General features: G+C 40.1%; 2 protein-coding genes across 2 annotated transcripts in view; one reads left to right on the top strand and one right to left on the bottom strand.

Moving 5' to 3' along the window:
• Positions 1 to 5523, top strand: part of pcsk2 (proprotein convertase subtilisin/kexin type 2) — a 43255-nt gene extending 37732 nt beyond the window's left edge. Inside the window, exon 12 of the mRNA XM_055227241.1 lies at positions 3949 to 5523. Coding sequence (XP_055083216.1) covers positions 3949 to 4438 — 490 coding nt within the window. The 3' untranslated portion in view covers positions 4439 to 5523. The remainder of the gene's footprint in view (positions 1 to 3948) is intronic.
• An 876-nt stretch (positions 5524 to 6399) lies between these two features.
• LOC117382529 (filensin) lies at positions 6400 to 14885 on the bottom strand. The gene is made up of 8 exons (XM_033979734.2): positions 14356 to 14885; positions 13843 to 13903; positions 13564 to 13659; positions 12297 to 12389; positions 10881 to 10994; positions 9513 to 9733; positions 8362 to 8453; positions 6400 to 7358 (listed from the first exon to the last, which is right to left on the bottom strand). Exons 1-8 carry the CDS (start codon positions 14721 to 14723, stop codon positions 6415 to 6417), a joined length of 1989 nt encoding a protein of 662 aa, XP_033835625.1. The 5' UTR covers positions 14724 to 14885; the 3' UTR covers positions 6400 to 6414.
• Positions 14886 to 16005: the final 1120 nt, after the last annotated feature.

Here is a 16005-nt window from a genome sequence, read left to right as displayed (position 1 = left end):
TAGTCTGTCATCGATTGCAAGATAGGCAGATGTCTGTGTTTTTCCAACAGAGTATTGTGGAACTGTAGCAGCTGCAGATTAGTGATATATTTTTATTTTTGGTGTTTAGTTGAAAGCAGATTTGTAAGACTCGAAACACTTCATCTTGGTCTTTCACATTTGCCTCGCAGAATCGTCTCCAGTGCAGTCGCTTGATGTTGATGAAGTACCGCTAATGGTGGCTTCTCCCTCTTCATTCTATTTTAAGCTGAGTGTCATTTGTCGTCGTGCTGCCATTTTTTTTTTTTTCACCAGTTTGCGCCGGTTTCCAAGGCAGCGCCACAGGGATGCTACTGCCTCTATTGTAGTAAAGCTATAATTACAACAGGCCCAACTCCAATGATAGTGTTGATCAGCAGAGTAAAAGGGAATAAACAGAACAGTGGCAGGCACAGCAGTGATCTGATAGCATGCGCGCTGGCTGCAGTTAGTGTAGCTGGAGGAGAACTTGTCATTATCAGTGATGCTAGCACACACGGCTCCACAGTGAATCTGCTTTGAATCTGGCCTATCCCTGCCCTTCAGAGGCATCTCTCGTCCTGTGCCCTCACCCGCTGCTGTAATTACTGCTGCATGCTATCTGATGGGAGGCGACTACCTGCTGAGAGCTAAATCATGTCGGGAGGTCCATTTGAACTCCAGCTTTTTAATGCATTATTTAAAGTTTGAAACACATTTGGTTAGACAGGCTGGGTATATTCATTATGGCTCATTAGAATATTTAAAAGTTGTTGTTGAAAACACAGCTTGAGTAGTGACAGACAAATGTAAAAGTAATCTTATTTGGTTATTTTGTTGAGTTCTTTGCAGACCACTTATGTTCATACATATTCAAAATACTGTCTGATTATTTTGGTGCTTAAAATTGCCTTCACTACATTGCATAATTCAGTTAGCTGCTGTGATTAGCTGTACTGCTTTTTAACTTTTCAGTATGATTCACTCCCCATTATTGCCAATAGAGGGTGTCACACCATCTAATTGAAATGTCCTGTTTGAAACTACTTTTGATTTTTGCTTCGGAGTATAAGTTGCACCAGCCAAGAAATGAAGAAAAAAACATATATAAGTCGCACTGGACTATAAGTCGCATTTTTTAGGGAAATTTATTTGACAAAATCCGAGACCAAGAACAGACCTTTTATCTTTAATGGGAAGTTATAATAATAATAATAATAAATAAAATAGAGAACAACAAACGGAATATCAGTACAGCACACTAACGTAACACATTTATATTTATTCAGCTACATGAAGCATATACAAAACTGAACACGTGTCTGGTTTGTTAACTTAAGATATTAACAGTTAATCAGATAAATAAAGCATAAAAAACAAGCTAACAAGTTTACTCTGGATCTCATTCTAAATCACTAAATGCATTGAATTCTTCATCCTCAGTGTCAACTCCAGAGGTAGATGAAGCGCTGCTTCTGTGTGGCTGTCATCAGACTGAGCAGAACATGATTTTCTTTTAGGGAGCATTTTTGTTCAGTCTTTCTCAGATGTCTTTTAAACTACATAATGTTGAAATTGTTTTATTTTCAGTGGTACAGGAGTAGTAGATACTGGTACACAAGCCTAGAGTGGCCTCGCACGGTCGTCAGTGTGACAATAACGAAGATTTGAAATGATACATTTTAATAATTTCACATATTAGTCTCAGCTGAGTATAAGTTGCACCCCTGGACAAACTATGAAAAAAGTGCGACTTATAGTCCAGAACGTACGGTAGTTGAAATCTTGTATACACAAATGTTCAATGGAAAATATTTATCAGCTGTAAACTGTTTATTTATTAAGCTGTTATTAGGCCTATAGCTTAAAGGAATGTAGCCTGCACTCACAGTTACAGTTTCAAAAAGGTACTACGATCACAACAGACCTGGGTTGCCATGACCTGCAGACATGACCTTCATTCTCAGTATATGGACAGGTGTGAAGGTTCAGAACCTCCCGAATTCACTCACTGAGCTGCAGAGACTGGGGTAGTGAGGGTTCAGATCAGAGAGAGTCATTTTAGGTTCTAATCAACTGGATTTTAGCATTGAAACTGGGAACCCCAATGAGAGGCTGATTCTGCTTTCTGATTGGGGAAGCATCTTGAGATCCAAACACAAGTCCAATGTTTTTGCAATTAAGAATAAATCTGGATTACAATTGCTACCAGTAAGAGCTATATTTATTTTAAGATGTCTCCCTCATATCTGTGAACACTAATAGATCATGTTTATGAAATGTAAAATGTAAATCATACACACGGTTCCTTTAATAGTAGGAAATGTGTCTGCTACCAACTCAGAAATATACTCCTAACATGTATTGCCACACAATGCCATTTGAGCTAACAAGGAAAAGTGCACATTACTTAATTTTTTTCTCAACAAGGTAACAAGAAGACCCTTTTCCTCAAGGTTAGTTCTGATCAAATGCCATGTATACATTATATTAAACCCTGCAGGAAGTACAACAACCTGCTGTGAATTGTCCTGTTTTTCTGGCATTGTAATTCTCATAATCAGCCTTTAGCAGCTCACCAGTGCGGTAATCTGCCCGTGCACAGCATCCAGCCCCATTAATCATTTGTCTAAGTGACTGCTTTTGTACACGTCTATCTCAGTCAGAGCCTCTAGTGGCCGGGCCTGCTCCACCCCTCTCCCTGCTCCCCTCCACATGGGTTGTAGTCTTCGGTCTCTCATAATGTTATTAAGCTCCTGGCCACCACCCCTGTCCTGCTGGGTTCTTACTTTTCTTTCCATCACAAGGCGAGATGGAATCAGCAGTGTGCCGTCTACAACCACAAGACAACAATAGACCAACTCACGGCTCTTTCTGGAGAATTCCATTTTCACACAAATGGAAGAGAAATCCACCATAGGCCATACTGTAGTCGGCAAAATCGTTATTATCATCTAAAATTTTGATTCAGTTCAGCTCATTTACACTACTCATTTTCAAACGACATCACATTAACACGCCTAATCACATATCATTCTACTGCTGCAATGAAATCCTATGAATGATCTGTAATAATTTATGTGCTGCTGACCATACAGTACAATCTCCATGGCAACAGTGCTACTTGGGGACATGTTTGTGCACATACTGATGTCTAATGGTCTAATGGATGTACATATGATAATAGTGTTTATATGGAATGTTGAGTGAGGGTTTAATGTGAACAATAAAACATGCAAGAATAAAACCAAAGCACAGTATCACCATAATTAAGCTGTTCTATGTTAATTGATATGTACATATGCAATTATGTAAACAATTGTAATTACAATTCCATCCACCCATCGTCTTCCACTTTTGAGGCTGAGTCCCAGAGGCAGCTGTCTAAACAGGGTTTTAAATAAGTTTTAAATAAAGTAGGCAGTACACACTACCACCATTTGTGAGAGTAAATTACACAAAATTGAAGAAATTTCCCCTGCAAAGCATTGTGGAATGAAGCAAAGGCTTGTGGTTTAGACCAAATGATGGGTATTGCATAGTTTTGTTATGAAGAGACTCTGCGTGGTTTATATTCTATGAAACAAACCATTTTTACATGTGCAATTCTCCCTCTGAAGGCTGCAGCCAGTTGCCTGGCTTTACTATTCACTGCTGACAGTGAGTGGTGCCTTTAAAATGATGCATTCAGAGGTAAATTTCAGGGTAAATAATGTGGAGATGGCAGTCATCACAGCTGCTGTGCTGAGGGCTTCCTTTTAAAAACGCTCCTTGATTCTTTCCCGTCTATGGTGTACTTAGTGAAAAATAGGTCAAGTATTTTCTGAGGCTTTTCAATGTGTTGAGAGCAGTTTATAAAAGAAAAGCTTTACGTGGCTTTCGGGAATTTTTTTAAGTACACTCATTAAAAACAAAGTATTGACATGAAAATTTCTCTGTTTGTCTCCGCAGTAAAATTCAGTCTGGGAGCAAGCTGATGTTAGCCATCGACACTGAGGCATGCCAGGGCAAGGACAACTTTGTGCGCTACCTGGAGCACGTACAGGCCGTCATCACTGTCAACGCCAGTCGCCGCGGGGACCTCAACATCAACATGACCTCCCCCATGGGCACCAAGTCCATCCTCCTGAGCCGAAGACCCCGGGACGACGACTCCAAGGTGGGCTTCGACAAGTGGCCCTTCATGACCACCCACACCTGGGGAGAGGACCCGCGGGGGACCTGGGTGCTGGAGGTGGGCTTCCGCGGAGATGAGCCCCAGCGAGGAGTGCTCAAGGAGTGGACTCTGATGCTGCATGGAACACAAAGTGCCCCTTACATAGACCAGAAAGTGCGCGATTATCAGTCCAAACTGGCCATGTCCAAAAAGGAGGAGCTGGAGGAGGAGCTGGATGAAGCGGTAGAGAGAAGTCTGAAAAGTTTGATGAGTAAAAACAACTAGACTCCTGCATGTGGCCCAGCTGTCTTCTATAGTTAATCCCTATTTGCAGTCAGAGGTGGGTAGAGCAGCACAATAAGATACACAAGTAAGAGTAATGTTACTTCAAAATAATATTACTCAAGTAGAAGTACAAAGTAGAGACCCAAGAAATGACTCAAGTAAGAGTAAAAAGATAGAGCAAAAACTACTGCTTAAGTAAGAGTAACTTAAAGAGTGACTATTGGGACGTAACATCTGATTTATTATGTATTTGGAAGGACAAAACATTAAATGATGCAAAAAATCTGGTATTTTAGAAGGACAGACACAAAAAATGAAATCATGTCTGAAGGAGTGATGCAAGAAACACAAATTATTAAATTATTTGATATGGTCAACATAAAGCTTTTGTCACTAATCTTTCTCGCAGTGGGAAGAGTAATCACAATTTTTTATTTAAGTAAGAGTACCGTTACTTCAATAATAGGCTAGGAGTAAAAGGTAGGAGTAAAAGTATGCTGCTGGAAAAGTAATAGGAAAAGTACAATTTCTTTAAAAAGTTACTCACATAAATGTAACTGAGTACTACCCACCTCTGTTTGCGATCACGCGCTGTTCTTGTCTCCAGTCCATCTTCTCAGTTCTGCTCACTATGGCGGCTTCCTCTACCTCTTTCTGCCTTTCGTTCTCGTGTTTTAATCCCCACAGCCTTCGATGAATGTTTCTTGTAATCTGACCATAATAAAAATGTGATAATCTTATATAGAAGTAACACCACCTGGATTATTCTGTTTTTTACACTACAGAATTGTACATAGGCCAGCTCTCTCCACACATGCTGTTGCTTTGAACTGCCCTGCACTTCTCTTCTGCCAGCTGTTGTACAGTTTGTGACTGTAAATGATTTTCAGTGTCATTCCACTTAAAAGTTTCAAACCTGACAAACGGAGCAGTGGTCCTTCTTTGGGTTTCTATTTTTGTGAGACGCACTGTTTCTAAATGTAAACAAGGAAAATAATGTCCCATTTATTTTGCAGCCTGTGGTCCTTAGTTTATATTTCATAATCTTTGATGTAAACTATAATAAATCTCTTCAGCTGTTTATTAAAGCACCTTGTGTATTTTCACATCTTCCACAACACGGACAAAGCGGTTTCTAACAAGAATTACTTTTTAGATTTAAAGGCGTACTGTGTAACCTTTCTGCTACCGCTACCTGCTGTTTCCATGGAGATGTGATTGTTTTGCTGGAATGTTTCACAGTATGGCACTAATTGAGCTGTGAGTGAGCTGTCTTACTGTGAGTGAGGTTGTTTTTCCACAGATCTGGCTTGATTGTGTCACTTGCTCATCTCCATGGTAATAGATACATTTTATGCCACACAAAAAACTAATAAGCTCAAAAAACTACTTCCCCACTACACCAGAAAAGTTACAGAGTACACCTTTAAGTAACCGACTTAAGTACACTTAGATATCAGAGCAGTGTGAACTAAACACATTTTTATAAGTTGTTTTTCATAAATGATAAAAATAAAATATATTCTGCAAGTGTGTGTGTGACAGTCAGCATTACGGATGATGAAAAATGTCTATAATAAAATACACAATAAATCAATAAATATTTAGATGTTTTACAGTAATGTTACAATAATGTCATAATAATGTTATAAAGAATAATACAAACATAAATTGATATTTGAGGCTTTTATTAATTAGATAACAAAGCAAATTAATTCACAGCAAAATCTGTGCTGAGGGCAGGCAATGTTTTCCAATTTTACAAAATAGCTCAAAGGGGGAAGGGCGGCACATCTTTTCATACTTTTTTAACATTTTTTAAGTAAATTTCAAGGTGGCACTTTTTTTTTATTTTATTTCATGTTTTCAGACAGTAAAGGACTGAGTTACAGGTCCAAACAGCATCACCACCAGCACAATATTTCAGAAGTAGGAATGTCAAGATGAGGATTTTTAAAATTATTATTATTATTATTTTAGTGCTTCTTCTTGCTGGACTTCTCAATCATGGTCTCCACCACCAGTGACGTCTCCTCGTACCCCTTCATCTTCCGATCATTGGATATCTTTTCAACAGTTTCCTTCATCTCTATCTTCTCATAATTCATCCCATCTGGACTGAAGCTGCTGCTGGAGCTACTAGAACTCGAGCTGGAACTTGGGATACGAGGAAGCCCGCCCGGACCATTGCCTTTCTTCCCGGGTTGGTGATCTGCTCCTGAGTTAGGCTCCTTCCGACCATTAGGGGGCGACACAGGACTCGTGTCTTTGTCTTTGCCGTGTGGATCTCCGCTCTTGTGCCTGGCCTTACCTCCGCCATCCTTACCCTTTGGTCCTTTGGGGTCATCTTTTGGCGTTGGGATGGTCGGACTTAACGGTCTCGGCTCTGGCATCGGTTGTGGTTGTGGTTGCGGTTGGGGTTGCGGTGGTGGCGGAGAAGGAATATCGGGTCCATAAATATCGTAAGGTGACGTCATACCATCTCTGATTGTGACGTAGATATGTCCAGCAGATGGCGTAGTTGTGTAGAAACATGGATCCGGGTAGCTGGCGTCGCCGGTAACTAGCACGTAGCGTCCTTTGGTGTAGAAGTCGGCAATGGGCTCGGGTCGCTTGTACTTCCTCATTCTATCCCGGACAATGTTGCACAGTGTGTCAAAGGCCTTGCTGATCTGGGCGCCGTCCGGGACGTCTTGAGGGGAGACAGTGGTAGATTTCGGTTCCTTTTCCATCTTTTCCTGCACCCCTCCAGTTGATTGGATCTTGGTTTGTTCAATATGATCTTCTCCAGATATTTTGTCGTCATGGGAGCTGTCGATCACATCCCTGGCGGTCAGATCTCTCCTCTTCTGGCCCTTCTTGGCAAAGTTCTTCTGGCGTGGTTTGACGTTGGTGATCTCCTGGAAAGCTTGGGTGATGTCTGCTGGAACACAAAAAGAGAGTTAATGGTGCAGTGTGTGACTATTTAGTGGAGTGCTTGTCTCTGTGGAGATGTTATTGCTTTGCTTTGCCTGGAATGTTCCAAACTTATGACATTAACCTTATTAATCTCAATGGAGACAAACCGATGATGCCACCAGGTCAAGTTTTTTTTAACACCAAGATACCTGTCAGAATGTAAGATGAATCATTTAAATGTCATACTTTGGAACATTGCAGGCAAATGAACAATATCTTCGTTGAAACAAGCAGCAACTTCGCTACCAGAGAAGAGAAAAGTTACATAGTGCACATTTAAATGAATGAAAACAATGTATAAAAGTCTATAAAAGGCAGAACTTGAAACAGCAATGTATCTTTTGCTGATGGTTTTTGGCTAGCAGCTATTGTTTTTAGCATTATGTAAACGCCTTCACTCCTCATTCCTTTAACGTTACCGAACTAACTAATTATTATTTCATTTTTGGACAAGCTATTTCTTTGTATTTATTTCACCCTTCAATTTGTATTTTTTGTTTTTTCCCTTTAATTCCCCATTTCTCATTATTCATACTATCATGAAATTAGCGTAATTGCTCAGTCATCCAAATCATTCCATCCGAAACAATATGCCAACAACATTTTTAAAACACATGCAAATAGATGTCATTTATCCTGCTTCGGTAAACATGTCTAGCAACCAAATATTTCACAAATCTCCAAAAAGATAAACATAATTAAGAAAATCACTTGAAAATAATGAAAGCTATAATTGGGGATGATTTCAAAGACTTGCCAAAATAGCCAGGTATTGTCAAACGAGCATTGAAGACATGGTTTTAAAGAGAAGTAAAAAGCTGTAAGCTGTGCAACACAAGAAGAATCCCCCAACTGTTATCTTTCACAATGGCCACTGATTGAAATCGCTCTCTATAGTGATTCTCAATGCAAAGCTGCGCTGATGTCAGGACGACGGTGGCCGCATTTGTGTAGAGTCTTCTTACCTCTCCCCCTGCTCGACGTGGAGGGGGTGTGGGTGTAGCGGTAATTAGTGGAGAACAGGGTAATGGGAGTGCCAATTATCGCTGAATTCAACCTGGAAGGAAAAAAAAAAGGACATTTCACCTATTCGGAAGGCATTATTAAACCCGATGGCTGTTTCAAGGTTCATCCACATTATCATTATTAGCCTTTTCTCGAGGTATTATTGAAAATGTGGGCCAGACAATAGATAACAATTATGATGTACCACAGACATATTACAGTGAGGTAAAAATAGAAGTCTAACATTGTACCTGCATCTCAATAAATGACAATCATGGAAATTTTGGTGAAGCCTATTCTCCATTCAGATTCACAAAGGTTATGTACTGTAGCCTTATTACACAAACGCACAAAACAACAACAAAAACACACTGGTTACATGCTTCTTGGAGACATTACATTAACTTACATTCATAGCTACCAGTATCTGAATCCAAATCACGTTGTTGAATTAATAATACAAGATTTGCATCATGTGGACCTGATTTTTGAAAGGATTCTCATCCCCGCAATGTCATAAATATCCGGACAGTTTTAAGTTTCTCGAGGCGGTGTAAAAGTAACGTGTCATGATGTGAATTTGATGGCCCCGGAGGGTAAAGCCGACATTTAAAAGGGGATAACTATGGCTCATTAAAAATCAGATCAAAATTACATACTTTTTATACAATATGCACAGTAGTGGAAGGATGACACTAATTCTATCAAACACTGCCACCTGCTGAAGAGGTTGCAACACACAACTAACTGCACAACTAACCCTTCAGTGCTACCGGGGGCTACATGTCAGGAGCAGTGGGCGTCGATAGTGCAACTCTAGGGTACCCTTCAACCTGTCAGTGCTATTTTTTTATTTTCTTTTGCCCTTATAAGTAGTCATATCTGTTTTGCTATGGACGGACCCTGCATCTTGAGCTGTGTTTATGGTCAGGATTCAGTTAGTTGAAGGATTAACCTAATGTATATGTTTAATGTTGATGTGTCAAACTTGAGACTTCCAGCGAAAATAACTAGACTCAGCTAAACACAGTCAAACCCTGCACCTTCTCGCTGTGACGTCAGTATGTTAACCACCCTGCCACTAATGAACAGGTAGACAGTGATAGCCTACCTGTTGTCTTCGTTCTCAATGATCCTCTTGTAACGCTCCAGCTCGTTCTCCAGGGAGCTCTGGTACATGGCCAGGTGGCGGCACTCATTGGTGAACTTCTCCAGGGACTTCTCGGCTTCTTCAATCTCCTTCCTCAAAGATTCGATTTGCTCATTGTACATCTGGAGTTCGTCCTCGTAGCTCTCCTGGGTGCTCTTGATGGCCTGTTCTAACATCTTATTCTGAAAGACAGATACAGATTCATTAAAGAATCACAGTAACATGATTAAGCTGTAACAAAGCCCCGGGAGGGACATTTAAAATGTCAAGTACGGGTCATTAGTTCTAACACTGGGAATTATGCGGCTGAATGCGTCCAGGTGGTTCAGGTAAGGACAAAAAAATAGATGTACTGCGCAAAAAATATAGACTAGGTAAAATGATCAATGTTATCGTAAAATTTTGCTCTCAAAACACACTATTATAGATTTTTGTAGATGCACAAGGCACTACAGTTTCAACCATTATCCATTCATTCTGTACTTGGTGATAAACTAAGATTATAGCCACAGCTGCCCTGGGGCAGACTGGTGGAAGCAAGGCTGCCAGCATGCACCATCAGCCCCTCAGACCAGCACCAACGCTTATATGCATACACCATATTCATACTAGGCAAAGTGGGTAATGTGTCTTGCCTAAGGACACAACAGCAGTTTGCACTAGAGCCACTGCTGCACAGTAAACAAAATAAACAATTAAAAATAGTGGTTTATATTATTTGGTAATACACGCTATATCTGCTTATATTTGCCCAGAGCCATAAACATTATGATGCAGTAAAAGACTATGCTGACACCTAGTGGACATGTTAAGCGTTGCACTAATTCTGCAGTTATTGAAATTCATTGAAGTTTATTCAGTGAAAATAATTAGGTTTTAAATAAATTAATTAAAAATTGTCTTCAAAATATAGACTATGAGATCAGTTTATGTATTTTAAAATACACCAGTGCAAATATTTTTAAGACCTTTTGTAAAATTTATGTTTGAACCGTGCACTCGGAAAGCATGAGTTTCAGCATCCTGTTTAAATGTGATATTTTGAGTACTTTTGGTATGTAAAAGTTAAAATATTTTGTTTTGAATAGTTAATTGTTGTTATGACAATGCTGCTAGATTTTCATCACTTTGAAACCCATAGATATTGCTTTCATTTATCAATTAAACAAATATATTTCTATATTTACAAAAATCTATATGATTATTTTTTCTAAAACACAATATAAGCTACTTATTTTAATATTTTATGAACTTCTGTACTTGGTACCACTTCACAAATAATACACATGACACATTAGTTGTTGTCATGGCGACCAACATGCTACCCACCTCACTCTGCAGCCGCTGTCTTTGCCCCTGCAGCTGACAGAGGGCGCTCTTGTACTCCTCCAGCTGACCCTGCAGACCCGGGACCTTCCTCTGGGCTAACAGCTTCTCCTGCTCCTGCAACACAGTTAACCACCGATCAATAAAGCCATCGAGCCAAACAGCACACACACACACATACACACAGAGGGAAACACACAGACACACAGACAAACACACACACACCTTTCACTCTCATCATCTTTTATCAAACCAACAGTGAATCAAAGCTGCTATTAACGTGAGAGTTATCAATGAATGAGTCTTGTCAATAACATGTAATAAAAAACAACTCCAGGGCAGAGACAAACATGAAACAGAAGGAAAATCTATAGATACGACTCATTTGATCTAATTTCACTAATTTCATTCTTTATTTTTCTTTATTATTTTTTTTGGTTTATGATAGTGTGATCAAATAGAGGTAAAGTTCTCTCTACAGAGGTATACTGAAGGAGGACATCAGAATCACTTATTTATTAATAAACTGTGTACATTTAAAGGATATTTTAACTGCATATATTTCCCTTCTGAATTGTCTTCTCATAAAAAATCACAAATAAGAAATTCAAGTAGTGATTTGCTGTTATTTCTTGTGTATTTTTTTACTGTGCTGTGTTTGTTGTGTACAGTGCTGACTGGTGGTTGATTAATATTTCATAACTTAATTAAACAGAAGCATACATAGAGTAATATCAGATGCTATTCTAAATCAGTTTGTTTCTAGCTAAAATACTGCTGTTTGGTTGTTGGCCCATTGTCTGGACTTGCATAAACTTTTTAAATAACTTTATAAAACTATGTGCTTGCAATTGCCCACATTTTCTTTTCTTTTCCAAACCACTTGTTACCAACCCAATAAAATCTTTCTACATTCTTTCTCTTGATTAATTTAATGGAAGCATACATAGTTTACTCTAACATTTTAAATATAACTTTAAATATAACTTTATAACTACTTGCCCACATTTTTTTTCAGGACTAGCATAAACCCAAATCTGTTTTTATTTGTTCCAAACCACTTGTTATCTGAGCCCATTCCCAGGCCAATTAAACCTTTCTACGTACTTTCTGCCTCTTTTAAATTAACCAAATCTGCTCTTGCTGTCCTCGTGTCACCCAGTCGGACCACATTTTACCCACAATTGGCTTCATTACCACACACTGAACACATAATAATAGACCACTCTACCATATGTCCGTATAATTGTCCCCTCTACCTGCTTTCTCACTTGGGGGCACAGATGCAGAGACCAACCTCATCAACCCAGGACACGTCTGTGGACTGGCACACACACAAGCATCCACTCTACCATGAAAACACACTCACTCACACACTCACACACGCACTATAGTAGCTGGCAGGTTCTGTGATCTCACCTCAGAGATGCCCAGAGACACATTGGGAACAACAGGCAGGGTCTGGTTGATTTGTTGCAGAATGTTCACGTAGGTTTGGATCTCTGCCAGGTTCTTAAAAAAAAGCAAAAAAAAGCTGATTTTTAAAATGTATTTAGTTTTTTAAATTTTTTATATTGCACACTGGTGTACAGTGTGCAATATAAAAAGCCAGTTTCCAAAGCCTGCAGGTGGTTTACAATACGCCTTTGTGAGTGACTAGTGCTTGGCTGTACTAAGAACTCTAATGTGCAGTGTGCTTTTCATCATACAAAAGTTTATCAATTATGGACACATTATAGTTTTACCATCAAACTAGCATGCCAACAGTGTTTTAACACTTGCCACAAGAATGTTCAATTCAAATAATTTTATTTGTCCACGAAGGGCTATTAAAACGCACTCTCCATAATAATTTTTTTGGGCAAACAGCGACATGGGACAGTTGGCACAATATTGGTTCAATATTCTGGCCATTTATGCATGTTTCCTTTGGAGTAACATTTACTTACATTAGCAACTACAACCTGTATAATGGTAGGTGGCAAAACCAATAGGGTAAACACAGGTCTGGGTCTACAGGGGAGCAAAAGTGTGTATTGCAACCTCATTTATGAAGATTTACACCCTCATTTGAGACGGGATAAATAATGACACTTAATGAAACAGTATCGACTTTGCTCTTTGGAACTCAAATACTCCTCAGTCATTTTGGTCTGGACCTGCCACTGGGTAAACATTGTAAACAAGTATAATCTTGCCAAACAAGCTCTACTCTGTCACACTGTTCACTCCGTTCACACATGGAGGCATGTCTATTCTTCTGCACACTGTGGAGGCCACACAGGGCCTTTTTAATGAGCTATCTCTGTGCTACAGTGTGGAATTATTACCTTTATTACAGAGGAATATTACTTATATTATTGTATAGTACTGTTATACTACTTTAACAGCTTGTAACTTTAAAGGGGGCTGCATGCATTTTTTATGAAATAATGTACAGATAAAATGTAAAGGCAGCTCTTTTGGTCAAAATGATGAAATGTCTGCATTCAATTACTGTATAAAGCACTGTATCCTCCAAGGAACTTATTGTATATCAGAGCAGGCTAGCAGATGCACTCAGAATTAAAAATAAAAACTAAACAAAACAAATACCTGCTGGAAGGTTTTATGCCAAGAGAATAGAAGCAGCTGTGCTAGCTAGAAGCTAATTTACTTTTTCTGTACTACTGCCTTCACGTTTTACCTTCTTGTGTCTTTCTTTTGTTGAGCTGATGTCATCCTGCAGGAACTGGCACTGGATCTGGCTCTCCAGGTTTTGAAGGAGGATGCTGTCAGCCTCCTGCAAAATTTGAGTCATTAAAATATAAAAAGTGAATACATACAATGCAAAAAACAAAACAAAGTCACTGTGTACATTTGACTAGTTCAGAATTATTTTGTTTTTAGGTCTAGATTTTTGGTGTTAGGTCATTTTAGGCTTGTGTCGATGTTGTTTTTCATGGCGATTGTTTTGCACTTTTACCTTGTTCAGCTGCTCCAGTGTTCCCCGCAGCTGCTCCTGGTAGTCACACTCCTCCCTGTACCTGCACACAGACATCACAGCCAGGTCTGTGCCAACCACGGTTTAGCCACAATTATGTACCGACATATACTGTTATCTGGTTTATCAAAGGTCAAGTCAGAGGTCAAATCATAGTACTGCTGTGTCCAGCAGGTGTAAGAGAGTTAGTAATAGTAATATTTGTGGTGCATATTCACAGTCACGATCAATCATAAGGAAATAATCCCATGGAGCCCAGTGTCTGTTGGCAGCAAAGTGAACTCTATGTAGACAGATGGTGAAAAAACAAATGTTTTATCACCAGGGGAAGAACACTGAAGTGCTCTGACTATATGAATGCAGTATTTTACTTTTATAGATGTTTTTAGGACAGACTGCTCCATCACCATGTACACGAGCCCTGAGGACATACATTTCTATGACATGCTTTTACCACTAGCTCAATGCTGCCTCCTCTGGGGCAGAAGCACTCACTTGGTGGTGTACTCGTCCAGCATGCGGCAGGCTTCTCTCAGCTCTCTCTCCAGCTTGTTGTGCTCTGATGCCAGCTCTCGGAGTCGCTCTTTGTTGAACTGGATCTGCTCACAGAAGGCCTCCTCCAGCCCGTTGGTCTCGTCCATGCGCTGCAGTGTCTCCAGCTGCTTTCTGAAGACGGCGTTCCTCTGCTCTAGGACTCGTGCTCTGTTGATGTAGCGGGCGAAGCGGCTGTTGAGCTCCTGCAGGTTCTCCCAGCCCTGGATGGCGGACATGGCTGCAGAGCTGTCCTCTGGCTCCTCTTCGAACACATCCGAGCGCTCGTACTTCTCCTTGCGCACCTCACGCCTGTAGGTGCTGCTGAACATCGTGCTGTTGGCCCCTGGGCAGCTGGTCTCCCTGGAGTGCTAGGTCCCTTTCAGCACCTTTAGTGTGTGAAAAGTGGGGTGCTCACCCGTGGGTGTCTCATGCTAGACTGAACGTTGTGAGCCGTGAGTGCAAACATAATCCAGCCATGCAGCAGAGAGCCAGAACTGTGCTGCCTGGGGCCTTCCAGAGCCAGCCGTGCTTTTGTGTGTGCCCAGAGAGATGACAAAGCATAATCATGGACAATTGGATCGCCCGCAAAAACACTCTACAAAAACACTAACTGTTGTTACACCATTCTATGGCTTCAGTCTGCTGCTTTCTAGATCCTGTTTGATATGGAATACTGGCACATGACACAATATTGTGCTGCACTGTCAATGAACCATAGATGACTATTGAAAACTCTGTGCGGTGCGAAGAAAAATACCAGAAAATACCTGTATCTTGCAGTATCTCATTTGTCTTTTTGTGTCTTTTCTGAATTGTGTTGTGATATTAGTGCCTCTCACTAAGGAACATGAGTGAAGTTACTCCCTGTGGAACATAGGTCTATACTGTTAGAGTAAGATTGGACCCCTGAAATACACAATATAGGCACGTTTTTTAAGTAAAAGGATTTCCTCTCTCCATATCTCCTCATTGACTGTCGTAACTGGTCAGAATGGGACAAAGTGGGCTAACATCCAAAAATGAAAAGGCACACTTTTGCTTTGCTCTCCAAACTGTGCTACAAGGTCATTTAGAAAAGCCCTGTGGACAAATGTACCAAATGCTGAGAATAACACATGTCAAATGGAGTTAGAGTAACTTTCCAACAAAGTTCACATGGAGCCTGAACTGTTGCTGTAGGGCAGATTTCGCAATTAGTTGGATTCAATTGTCACTTCAAATAAGTATTTCGACATTTTACAGGAAATAAGAACAACACAAAACAAACACAATCACAATGCACCATGGGAGTCACTGACACTTCTCTTCACACAATCTGGGACTGTTAGAAGCTTTTGGGACACAATAACACAAAATTGTATAAACATCCTGAGCTGCAAAGCCCCATCTCAAAGACCTCACCACAACAACCATTATACCATCCAAATATAAAAACAGTACACTGACATACACTTAAAGGACCTGTACCCAATTTCCCATGTATAAGTATTGTACAAGCTGTGTACTGTCTGTGTCTAATTAGAAATCACTTTATTGTCTGTTAATCACACACACACAAACACACACACACGCGCGCACCCCAAACCCCCCCCCCCCCCCCCCCCCCACACA

This window comes from Periophthalmus magnuspinnatus, chromosome 15 (assembly GCF_009829125.3).
Source record: "Periophthalmus magnuspinnatus isolate fPerMag1 chromosome 15, fPerMag1.2.pri, whole genome shotgun sequence".
Taxonomy (NCBI): Eukaryota; Metazoa; Chordata; class Actinopteri; order Gobiiformes; family Gobiidae; genus Periophthalmus; species Periophthalmus magnuspinnatus.
The sequence above is the reverse complement of the archived record's forward strand: the minus strand, read 5'-3'. Positions and strand labels throughout refer to the sequence as shown.

Excerpts from the sequence above, each read along its gene's own strand:
- LOC117382529 (XM_033979734.2), bottom strand. The coding sequence starts at position 14,723 with ATGTTCAGCAGCACCTACAGGCGTGAGGTGCGCAAGGAGAAGTACGAG. Across the intron at positions 13,660-13,842 it reads CACTGGAGCAGCTGAACAAG|GAGGCTGACAGCATCCTCCT; the intron begins GTAAAAGTGCAA and ends CAAATTTTGCAG. Across the intron at positions 9,734-10,880 it reads GACAGCGGCTGCAGAGTGAG|AATAAGATGTTAGAACAGGC; the intron begins GTGGGTAGCATG and ends TCTGTCTTTCAG.